At 38.4% G+C, this 13,349-nt stretch overlaps 1 protein-coding gene across 1 annotated transcript in view; it reads right to left on the reverse strand.

The window, feature by feature from the left end:
- Pkhd1 (PKHD1 ciliary IPT domain containing fibrocystin/polyductin) overlaps positions 1-13,349 on the reverse strand; it is a 458,933-nt gene that overhangs the window by 395,110 nt on the left and 50,474 nt on the right. The window contains exon 27 of the mRNA XM_036168402.1: positions 8,251-8,381. Within this exon, the coding sequence (XP_036024295.1) occupies positions 8,251-8,381 (131 nt within the window). The remainder of the gene's footprint in view (positions 1-8,250; positions 8,382-13,349) is intronic.

Here is a 13,349-nt window from a genome sequence, read left to right on the forward strand (position 1 = left end):
ACACAAATTAAGCATAAGAAAATAACCTTAAAAGTAACTTTATGAAGATGATAGAAGTCTTTAAAGAGTAAATGAATAAATCCCTTAAAGAAATCCAGGAAAACACAAACAAAAACTTGGAGGAAATGAATAAATCCTTTAAAAAAGCTAAGAAAAAAATAGAAGTTGAAGGAAGTGAATAAAACTGTTCAAGACCTGAAAATGAAATTAGAAGCAATAAGAAAATACAAACAGAGTGAATTCTACAAACTAAAACTTTAGGTAAGTGAACAGGTGTAGTTGTTCCTGATCTCACCTGGCTTCTGCAGTCCTCTAGTACTGTAGCCACTCAGACCCAAATGAACACACAGAGGCTTAATTTAATTAAAACTGCTTGGCCATTAGCTCAGGCTAACTACTGACTAGCTCTTACACTTAAATTCAGCCCATTTCTGTTCAACTATACGTCGCTTTGTGTTCCATGGCTTTACCAGTGTGTCATTACATGCTTCCCCTGGATGGCAAGCTGGCGTCTCTTGACTCAGCTTTCTTCTTCCCAGAATTCTCCTTGTCTGCTTATCTTGCCTATACTTCCTGCCTAGCTATTGGCCAGTCAGCATTTTATTGATCAACCAATCAGAGCAACACATATTAGATAATCACAGCATACAGAGCAATATCACCCATCAAACAGGAACTACAGACACACACATCATGAACAGAATACAAGAGATGGAAAAGAGAATCTCAGGTATTGAGGACACAAGAGAAGAAATTGATAAACATCAGTCAAAGAAAATCTTAATCTAAAAAATTCCTGACACAAAATGTCCAGGAAATCTGAGGCACTATGAAAAGGCCAAACCTAAGAATAATAGGAATAGAGGAAAGAGAAGAAGCCTAGCTCAAAGGCCAGAAAATATTTCAACAAAAGCATAGAAGAAAAATTTTCTAACCTAAAGAAGGACATGCCTACTAAGGTACATGAAGCTTATAGAATACCAAATAGATTGGACCAGAAAAGAAAGTCCCCTTGTCACATAATAATCAAAACACTAAACATACAGAGCAAAGAAAGACTATTCAAAGCTGCAAGAGAAAAAGGCCAAATAACATATAAAGGCAGACCTATTATAATGACACCTGACTTCACAATGGAGACTCTCAAAGCCAGAAGGACCTGGACAGATGTCCTTTAGATTCTAAGAGACCACAGACCCAGATCACTGTACCCAGCAAAACTTTCTGTTACCACAAATCGACAAAATAACATATTTCATGATAAAGTCAAGTTTAAACAATATCTATCCACTAATCCAGCCCTACAAATGGTACTAGAAAAAAACTCCAACCCAAATAGATAAACTACACCCATGAAAATAGAAAAAATAAATAATTTCATACCAGCAAAACCAAGAAGGGAACAGAGAGAGAGAGAGAGAGAGAAACACACACACATACACACACACACACACACACACACACACACACACACACACGGACCAACAACTACAATAACAAAAAAATAACAGGAATTAGCAATAATTTGTCATTGATATCTTTCAATATCAATGGACTAACTTACCCAATGAAAAGACATATACTTATAGAATGGATGCAAAATCTGTAGCAATCCTTCCACTGCATAGAAGAAACACACCTCAATATCAGAGCTGTCTCTGATTACCTCAGAGTTAAGGGATGGAAAAATATTTTTCAAGCAAATGGACCTAAGAAGTAATCTGGCATAGCCACTCTAATCTAAAAAACTAGACTTCACACCAAAATTAATCAAAAGAGATGGAAGACACTACATACTCATCAAAGGAAAGATCCACCGATATAATCCTTCAATTCTTAACATCTATGCCTGAAATTCAAGGGAACCCATGTTTGTAAAGGAAATACTGCTAAAGCTTAAATCACACATCAGCCCTCACATATTGATAGTGAGAGACTTCAATACTCAACTCTCACCAACGTACAGATCATCCAGAAAAAAACTAAACACAGAAATACTGGAGCTAGAAGACATTGTGAAAAAATGGACCTAACAGATATCTACAGAACATTTTACCCAAAAACAAAAGAATACACCTTCTTCTCTATACTCTATTCTATCAGACTGCCACAGATTAAAGATGGATCTCAACAATAACAGAAACAGCAGAAAGCCTACAAACTCATGGAAACTGAACAACTCTTTACTGGACGACTACTACTATAAACTCATGGAAACTGAACAACTCTTTACTGGACGACTACTAGGGCTAGGAAGAGAAAGTAATTAAAGACTTCCTAGAATTCAATTAAAATAAATGCACAACATACCCAAACTTAAGAGACACAGTGAAATCGATGCCAAGAGGAAAGTTCATAGCACTAAGTGCTTACATGAAGAAACTGGAAAGAACTCATACTAGTCACTTAACAGCACACCTAAACTAAAAGAAGCAAGCACACCCAAGAGGAGGAGATGAAAGTAAATAATCAAACTGAGAACTGAAATCAATAAAAGTAGAAACAATAAAATAATACAAAGAATCAAGGAAATACAGTTGGTTCTTTGAGAAAATCAACAAGATAGATAAACCTTTATGTAAATTAACTTTATAGACAGAGAGAGAAAATTCAAATTAACAAAATCAAAAATGGAAAAAGGGATATAACAAGAGATATTGAGGAAATCCAAAGAATCATTAGGTCATACTTTAAAAATCTGTATTTCCGGGTTGGGGATTTAGCTCAGTGGTAGAGCACTTGCCTAGAAAGCACAAGGCCCTGGGTTCGATCCTCAGCTAAAAAAAAAAAAAAGCAAAAATCTTTATTCTACAAAATTGGAAAATCTAAAAGAAATGGTCAAATTTCTCAATAGATTCCACTTATCAAGTTAAATTAAAATCAGACAATTTAAATCGACCTTTAACCCCTAAGGAAATAGAAGCCATTGTTAAAAGTCTCCCAACCACCCCCCCAAAAAAAAATCGAAGGACCAGAGGTTTTAATGCAAATTTCTACCAGACTTTCAAAGAAGAGCCAATACTTCTCAAACTATTCCACAGAACAAAAACAGAAGAAACATTGCCATTTCCTTTTAGGGGGCATAGTCACCCTGATACCCAAACCACACAAAGACTAAACAACGAAAGGGATTATAGACCAACTTGCCTTGTGAACATAAAAGCAGAGACATTGATCAATAGAATCCATATACCTATAGAAATCTAATTTTTAATGAAGAAACCATAAATATATAATGGAAAAAAGAAAGCATCTTCAAGAAATGGTGCTGGTCTAACTAGATGTCAACATGTAGAAGATTGCAAATGGATCCTTATCTATCATCTTGCACAAAACTCAAGTCCAAGTGGGTCAAAGACCTCAACATAAATCCATATACACTGAGCCTAATAGAAGAGAAAGTGGGGAATAATCTTGAACACACTGGCACAGGAAACAACTTCCTGAACAGAACACCAGTAGCACAGACAGTAAGATCAAAAATCAATAAATGAAACTGAAAAGCTTCTGTAAGGCTAAGGACACCATCAATAGGATAGAACAGCAGAATGGGAAAAGATTTTTGCCAGCTCCACATCTGACAGTGGGCTAATATCCAAAATATATAAAGAACTCAAGAAAGTACACATCAAAAAATGAATAGTCCAATGAAAAAATGGGGAACAGGTCTAAACAGAATTCTCAACAAAAGAAGCTCAAATGTCTGAGAAACAGTTAAGGAAATGTTCAACATCCTTAGCCATCAGGGAAATGCAACTCAAAATGACTCTGAGATTCCATCTCACACCTGTCAGAATGATTAACATCAAAAACACAAGTGGCAGCTCATGATAGCAAGAATATGGAGCAGGGAGAACACTCCTCCAATTACTGGTGGGAGTACAAACTTGTATAGACACTTTGGAAATCAATATGACAATTCCTCAGAACATTGGGAATCAATCTACCTCAAGACCTAGGTACACCAGTATTGAGCTTATGCCCAAAGAACACTCTCAATCCTACCAAAAAGATACCAATCTTACTCAACCATATTCATAGGAGCTTTATTTATAGAAGCAAGAAATTGGAAGCTTAACTGAAGAGATGGCCCAGCCATTAAAGGCTAGGCTCACAACCAAAAACATAAGAAACTGAAAACAACCTAGATATCCCTCAACTGAAGAATGGATAAAAAAAATGTGGTAAATTTACATAATGGAGCATTACTAAGCTGTCAAAAACAATGACATCATGAAATTTGCAGGCAAATGGATAGAACTAGAAAAAAATCATCCTGAGTGGACTAACCCAGACCCTGAAAGACAAACATGGTATGTACTCACTTACAAGTGGATATTAGCTACAAAGTAAAGGATAATCCACAAACCCAAAGAAGCTAAGTAACAAAGAGGTCTCAGCAGGGGACACACGTATTGCCCTGGGAAGGGAAAACAGAATAGATTTTGTGTGCAGGAGGGAAGAGGGATCAGGTGGGGAGTAAATGGAAGAAGAGAGTATTGGGAGAGATGACTGGACTTGAGAGGCATTTGGGGTGTGTGGGGGGGGGGCGTGATGTGGAAACCTAGTGCAGTGGAAACTCCCTGGAATCTACCAGAGTGACCCTAGTGAAGACTCCTATTCATGAAGAATATGGAACCTGAAGCAGAAATCTTCTATAACCAGGCAAGGCTTCTAGTAGGGAGACTGAAGCACCAACCCAGCCACAAAACCTTCAACCTACAGTCTGTCCTGCCTCCAAGATAGCTGGGACGATGGTGGTACAGAACTTATGGGAGTGGCCAACCAATGACTGGTCCAACCTGAGACCCATACCAGAGGGAACCCATGCCTGATACTACATAGACAACCAGAATCCAGAGGTTGGACAGCCCAGAGACCCAGGACAGAACCAAACAGGACTAGGGAAAAATTTCAATGAAATGATTACTAATGATATTCTGCTTTACTCTTAGATTAGTGCTTCACCCAATTGTCATCAGCAACTGATGGGAAAAGATGTAGCAACTCTCAATCAAACACTAGGTAGAGCCAGGGGAACCCCACAGAAGAGGAAAAGGAAGGATTGTAGGAGCCAGAGAGGTCAAGGACACCAGGAGAACACAGCCCACAGAATCAAGTAAGCAGAGCTCATAGGGGCTCACAGAGATTGAAGTGACAATCAGGGAACCTATGTGGGTCTGAACTAGGTCCTCTGCATATATGTGATGCTTTTGTAGCATGATGTTCTTGTGGGACTTCTAACAGCTGGAGTGAGGGTTGTCTCTGACTCCTTCAGCTGCTCTTAGGACCCTTTTCTTCCTACTGAGTTGCCTCATCCAGCTTTGATATGAGGGTATATGCCTAATCTTACTGTAATTTGTTATGCTATGTTCAGTTGATATCCCTGGGAGGCATGTTCCTTTGTTGAAGGAGATGGAAGTGGAGTAGATCTTGGGGAAAGGAGAGGTGGGGGAGAATGGAGGAAGGAGGGGAAACTGCTGCTGTGATGTAATGTATGAGAGAAGAATAAAAAAATAATAATCCTGTGAAAAGAATCTTCCTAAAGAATCATGGGGTTGGGGATTTAGCTCAGTGGTAGAGTGCCTGCCTAGCAAGTGCAAGGCCCTGGGTTCGATCCTCAGCTCCATATACAAAAAAAAAAAAAAAAAAGAATCACACAAAAACATAACAAGTACAACCCTCAGATGGACATTTGGGGAGCCTGGATGTATTCTCAGGGGTTTTTTTTATACAAACTATGTAACTTCGTGGAAACTCAACACTCCTCTGGCACTCCATTTCCTGACTGGTGATTTTAAGACAATCAAGCTCCTCATAAAAGAGGGGATGGGAGGGGTATGCCTGGTGGCTTTCTCTTGTCTCTTTCAGTTTCACAGTCACTCAAAAGATAAACACAAGTACAGATGACTTGGATCTGGATAAGGCACCACCCTGCCCAGCACCTGGTAAAGTTAAGGGAACAGAGATGTTTGTTTGGATCCTGCTAATAAGGCATTCTACACTTCCTAACACTCGATGCTTCCAAATCACATGCCTTCTCAAATCAGAGACTACCAGTGGCCTCCCAATGTCCATTGATGCTTTCATTTATTTAATAAATATATTGAATGCACACAGTTAAAAAAACAAAACAAACAAACAAAAAACATGGTGAGCTTCTATTATAAGAAAGGCCCGAAGGAAAAAAGAAAATGGCTGGGGGTGGGAACAGGTATCAAAGAACTATAAAAAAAAAAAAAAAAAAATTATAGCCCTTGTCTGCACAGCATCATTTAAAAACTATAATAATGTAAACACATTTTATCGCTTGAACAAAAAAATGTTATTGTAATTTGAATCCAAAGAATTCAAAGTGTTTCCAAGAAGGAGATGGAAGGAGGAAAAGAAGAAAAGAAGATAATTGTTCTTCTATTTTCCATTGTCCCTTTCCATATATGAACTTCATTCAAGGTTTAAAGTTTGCTTTCTAATGCTTATGCCCTGTAGTAAAAGAAAGCCAAAGCATTCAAACTTTACTCATTAAACAGGGACTACACCAAACTGATAACACCCATGGTAAACCAAAGGGCCAGAAATCAAACACACAGTGATGCTAAGTGAAACTGGAAATGAACTGTAGATAGTAAGAATTTATATCTAAAGCTTTGAAATTTAGATTAAAGATTCCAGGAAAATATAAATATGTTCAAATATATAATTACTAGGATGGTCTAAAAGCTTTGCTTATAACAAGGCAGTTATAAAACTTATCTACTGTTTGGGAGGCACCCAGGCAGTGGGACCAGGACCTGTCCTTAGTGCATGAGCTGGGTGTTTGGAACCTGGGGCTTATGCAGGGACACTTTGTTCAGCCTGAGAGGAGGGGACTGGACCTGCCTGGACTGAATCTACCAGGTTGAGCTGAATCCCCAGGGGAGTCTTTGCCCTAGAGGAGATGGGAATGGGGGATAGGCTGAGGGGAAGGTGGGGGGTAGGGGGCAGAGGGGGAGGACAGGGGAATCCATGGCTGATATGTAAAATTAAATTAAATTATAAAATAAATGTTTAAAAAAGTAAAAATGAGAAAAAATTTTTAAAAAATAAAAATTATCTAAATGTCTAATAAGAAGGACCAATCAGATAGTTACAGTACAGCTTTATACTAGAATTGCATGTCCTTTTCACCTAAAAGCTAGCTTTTCATAGTATTTGAGGAACTGGATGATGTAGAGCTGTAGGGCCTGTGATGGATTGGTATTCTGTAACCCTCTTGCAGGACACAATTGTTCAGTGAGTAGTCATCCTCTGGGGCATAGAGATGCTAAGAATAATGAGGACACTAACTCAGTTATAATGGCTCGGACTGTGGCAGTGGATGTGACCCTTGCCAATCATGCCAGAGAAGGGAAGAGCCAGACTCTAGCCCCTCAGTGAACACTAAACAGTACTAATAAGAAGAGTGGGGAAGCTTGGGGACCTCATTTTTGTTGTTTGTTTGTTTTGTGTATAAATGTTTGTGTGTAAGCAGGGGCTTTATACAGAAGAGGTGTGTATATTCATATATATGTAGGTGCATATGTGTGTAGAGGTACATATGCAAACATTTATATGCCCGCATGGGGGCCAGAGATCAGCTGTGGGTGTCATTCTCATGAGCTATCCACCTTGTTTTTTGAGACAGGGTCTCTCACTGGGACCCAGGACTTTCTGTTAGGATTCTGGCTGGCCAGACAGCCCCTCTGCCTGACTCTGCCTCCCCAGGTCTGGAATTACAGGCACATGCCAGCACTCTGATCTTCTAATATAAGTGGCAGGGATCAAAATTAAGTCCTCCTTCTAGCAAACCAAGCACTTGAACAACTGGGATATCTCTTCAGCCTAAGGGGAATCTGCTTTTGCAGAAGAAAACAGTAGGGAGTAACTGGGAAGGTGCTCTGTCAGAACCAAGCATTCAAAGATTTTCTATGTTCCAAAAGTCCACCAGAAAACAAAATCGCTGATGTATGCAACCTGTTTGCTCAATAAGGAGAAAAGACAACATAGTGTTTGTCTTGCTACTTTTGCTTATTCTGCAGTATGAATATTCATTAAAAGCACAGTTGCCTTATTTTTTAAAGAATTAACAGAAATTAATTACAATATGGGTTTTCATAGCAAAACAAACAAGATAAAAATGAGCAAATTGTTATGATGATAAGTTCAGATTAGTTATTTTAGTTCTCAGATGGAAGTGTTAAAATTCATAGGGGACAGCAAAGCACTCCTTACCCTGTGTGGGACTTTGCATTGAATTTGTTGTGAATTGCTGTTAATGACATCAATGGCACAGGACTGCCTTCCAAACAACACCAGGCTGACACCTTCCAAACTGGAGCCTCGGAGGGTAACCCACAGTCCTCCTGTAATAAAAGGAACACTTCACATGTACATAACCATTTCAAAGTTAATTACAGGAAAACTAAAATGAAATTGAAATAGGAAACTCTTTAGTCAAAAAGCAAGGCAATGCTCAAACTGCATAAAAGACTGAAAATTGAAAAGTAGAAACCACCACACATAGAGGAAGAAACAGTGAGGAGAAGGCAGAAAGAGCAGAGCAGCATCTGGAGACCTTTATGAATAAAATATAAGGATACAGCCAGGAGTCAAAAGAAGCAAGTGGTATCCGAAAACATTGTCTGACCTAGATTCTAAAGATCATTCTTCCCCGTTCCATAAAAGGTTTTCTTTCTCAAGAAGCAATGAGTGAGAGCATGGTGGTATTAAGAGCAATGGGGCAGAGCCAGGGCCTCGGGCCTTGCTGCTACCTGAGGCGGCTCATTTTTAGCATCGGCCCCAAGCTCACCTGTCCTCATTCTCTATTTCCTTCCAGGACAGTTTTTCCAACTTGGAGATCTGACACCACACAAGCCAAATTCTAGTCACCATAACAGTACACAATGACTAATGTTGTCTGCCTCTACCATGAGGAATTCTCTGCAGGCTGCTAATAGTGACCCCCAAGGAGCCACCATGTCCTCACTATAGACAGGAAGAGGTGAAGCCAGTCCTTGTGACACCACAGCACACTTCCTTAGTCTCACTGGTGGGAAACAAAAGCTCACTTATTAGTTTTTGCCTCATTTGGTGGGGGAGGCTTGTTTCATGTCCTTTGCTTCGACATAAAGCCTTCCTATGTTACTTCTGCTGGTCTTTAATTTGTGGGCTCAAATAGAACCCTTTTCTCTCGTGTATCTGGGACTAGAGACAGACGCTACCATATATGGCCAGAAACGCAGTCATTCTTGATGAGAAAAATAAATCTGCTCTGTAGTAAGAGAGCAGTGAAGGACACCACATAGAGACTCGTGTCTCTTGAGATTAAGTGGGGCTGCCAAAGCAGGAGGCAGGCGAGACAAAGAAAGGGAACTTACGCCACCTGACCTATGAGACTGATGCCAGTTAGAGAAGTCACACCTGCACTTCAGTGTGCAGCTTGCCCTGAGAGTCGGAGCAAGACTACCTGAGACTGCTAAGGTAGAGAGAAAAAATGGATACGGGATAGCAACACAGTAAGGATACAATGTCTATAAATAAAGTTGACAAGAAAATATGGAGAGAAATTTTAAAGTGCTGCCAAAGACCTTACCACATGAATTAGATGAAAACTGAAAAAATTAACATAAACAGGTTAAAAAAATAAGTATCATAATTTCTCTGAATTAAACATAAAAACATAGATAGGATTCCAATAAAACATGGTGGATTTTTTTTTCATAAATTAGACAAGATGATTGTAAAGTTCAGTAAACAAAAGTAACCATAAAATAATAATTCAGAAATGAGAGTAAAGAGGTGTTCTGAGACACTCCAAAAACTTTTTAGAATCAAATGGAGTAAAAACGTGACAATGTCACACGCTCAGACAGGGTAGGCAGAGGGGGCAGCCTGGGAGGTTGCCCGCACAAGGGAGTCCACAGGACAGATAAGTACGTGGCTTCATACTAACGCACAGATAGATTATTGAGTGAATAAGTGAATAACGTGAGAAAAGATAAAAGCTGAATTTTTGGCTCCCATCCTTCACCCAGAGCCAATTTTAAATAAAGTATTTGGACATAAAGAGATTAAGTGGGAATAGACTAGGAGGAAACATAGAATTTTATTTCAGAGAAGCCTACTCTGAGTGTTTTACATTCTCTAAAGCTATAAAGGCCAAAAATAAAACATAAACATAATAGCATTTATGAATTGTAAAAAACAGATAAAAACATTACATTTTTTAAGTTCTTAAAATCAATAAGAAAGAACAATAATCAAATTTGGAAAGAAAGATTTAGATGAACAAACTTCCTAGAAAGGAAACTATAATTCCTCCCAAGCCATGGAAATTCAATATCTCTTAAAAGAAGTATGACTTAAAACTACACTGAAATATTTTTCAGCTCTAAGATGTTAAACATCAAAAAGTTGCAAAAATGTATTAGTAAGATGTAGGCAATAGATATTCATACCTGCATGTAAAAAATTATGCAAACTTTAAAGAGAATATATCTATACTTACTTATCAGCATTATATTTTTATTCCAATTTCTCATGTATGTGTGTGTGGTGTGCATGTGTCTATATGAGGTTTTTACATGTATGGATATAAATGTTCATGCATGTGTATACACAGACTTATATGTTCACAGGCATGTGGAGTCCAGAGGTTGATGTCAGGCTTCCTCCTCCACAGCTCTTTCACCTTATTCACTGAAGTAAGGTCTTCTAGTCGAATGTAGAGCTCATTGATATAGACAGCTTCATTAGCCAGCTTGCTCTAGGAATCCAGTCTCTGACTTCTAGTTGTAATTATAGACAGGACACGTGCTTGTCTGATATTTACATGGGCTTTCTGGGATCCAAAGTCTATGTAGCAAGCACTTTAACCACTGAGAAATCTCTCCAGTCCTATTTATCAAAATCTTAAGTATATTTAATCCATGACCCAGAAATTCCACTTCTAATTAATTATGCTACTAATGTTTTCCCACATACATAAAACGGTAACTGTGATGTTGCCATAGTAAGAACATCATGGTACTGACAGAAAAGCAGACAAGTAGACCAGTAGAGAATAGAGAACCCAAAAGTAAACCCACACAGCTACAGTCATCTGATTCTCGACAAAGATGCTAATAACATATATTGGGGAAAAATCTAAATAAGTGGTGTTAGAAAAAACATTTATTCAAATATATAAGACTGAACCCCTCCATTCCTCTTCATGAACCTCCTATCTTTGTATTTGTCCTATACACTTACCATCCCCCACCCAAGAAAATAGCCTCTTTTTAATTTACTCTACCCCCACCATTAATGATGTCTATCCCTATGTCTCACCTGGTACAAAGCCAATTTAAAATAAATAAAGACATTAATGTAAAACCTAACACTGTGAAACTACTAAAGAAAACACTTCAAAATATAAGCATTTAACAGCAATTAATGAAAAAAAGAGCCCATGAATTTGGAAGAGGCAGGGAAGAGTATATAGGAGGATTTAGAGGGAGGAAAGGGAAGAAGGAAAGATGTGATTACATTATAATCTCAAAAATAAAAGACAATGACAAGAACTATAAGCACAGCCATGGCTTTCTAAGTAGAATTCCAAAAGCTCAGGAAACCATAGTGAAAATAGAGAAAGGACTGCATCAAATTTAAAAAACTCCACAGCAAAAGGGAAAACAATCAAAAGACAGGCTACAAAATGGACAAGGGAATAATACCCAGAATATATAAAGAACTCAAAAAAATGGCCACAGAAAGAACAAATAATGCAAACATTAAATGGGTACATGAACTAACAGACAATTTTCAAATAAAGAAATAGAAATAGTCAATAAGCATGTGAAAAATATATTCAATGTCTTTGACTATGAGTTAGATGCAAATCAAATGTACAGAGATTCCCTCCAGCCACAGCAGTGTCCTGGGTGTTACAGAACAAGCCAAGCTAATTCTAATTCAAGATGCCATGATATTCTTCTGCCTCATGTTCTTTTCCATAAGATCTCCCTTAGGCTTGCTCCTTAATTCCATCCTGGCCTCTATTCTCCAATGCCTTTATGTCATTCCTCCAATAAATGCTAAGGAGCACCCTAGCCCAATAAGGTCCTCCTCCCCTCTTCATGCCCTCCCCAGATTATTTTTGCTCTACATCCTTACCACTACTTATCCACGAGTATAACTTTATTTTTATTTACCATATCACAGCATTGAGCTTGTGATACATAATGAGAGCTAAATAAATTCTCTTTATCATGATTTTGTCAATGGTAGTTGTGAGAAATTATAGAGGTGGTAAGATTTTACCATTCCCATTTGAAAATGTGTGCTTCACAGGGCACACTGCCTAAGAAGGCAACTCTGTCTTAGTCCAAAAGTGAATTAACAGTCTGTACGAAAAGCCAAGATTGTCCTCAAAAATTTCTTTTGAAGATACTTAAGGAAAGGGATAAGTGGTGACTTTGAGTATTACAGATCTCATTTTATATTTATTCATTTTGTACTCTGCTCTTATTTAAATTTCCTTTTCTGACAGGCCTTGCCTGGTTCTCTTTAAATTCCCAAAGCAGGGTTTCACACATTATACTATAAATAGGGAGTTTGAGGAGTCTGTTAAAATACAGATTGACTCAGAAGGTCCAGAAGACTGCACTTCTAACAAGCTCCCAAGTGATATAGGTACTACTTGCCTAGGGCCACTCTTGAAGTATTAAGGTCATCAGCATCCAACATGGTGCTGTATACAGGGTACAATGAACATTGATGGACACTGTTGTACTGGTGACAGGGAAGGAGATGGGCTCACTGGAAAAGTCTAAATGCAATAACAAAGAAAAGAGCATCTCCCAGATCCCACCCCCCAGTCTTAATAAAAGTTACTTCATATGCATCTGAAAGTATCCCTTCTCAGTGTTTCACACCTTTTGCTAAAATGTGGGAGGAGGATGGATGATTCTCTAAGCCCTTCAAGTCTCTTCACTGTTTATTGATTATACATTTCCTGACAGGGGTGTTTATAACATTCCAATTCTCCTGGGACTGATTTTTTACACTGAGAGTTCTTAATTCCAGTTTTAACACCATATAAGTCTTGCATTCTGAGAGCACTGCCAATCCCAGACAAACTGAGCAGTGTGAGTCACCTACCTATGCAAATCACTCTATGTAGGGCATGCAGCTGACTGAGTCACCTGTTTGCCTGAAAGATGTCTACCATCTAGCAGTGTGGCCTGAGCTGGGAAAGTAACTTCTGTAAGATCAAACCTCTAATAAATCTAGTCAGAAGGCTGCAATAAGCCCAAAACTCAAGCCAATAAATCATGGGATAATGAAGAATA

This window comes from Onychomys torridus, chromosome 18 (assembly GCF_903995425.1).
Source record: "Onychomys torridus chromosome 18, mOncTor1.1, whole genome shotgun sequence".
Classification (NCBI taxonomy): domain Eukaryota; kingdom Metazoa; phylum Chordata; class Mammalia; order Rodentia; family Cricetidae; genus Onychomys; species Onychomys torridus.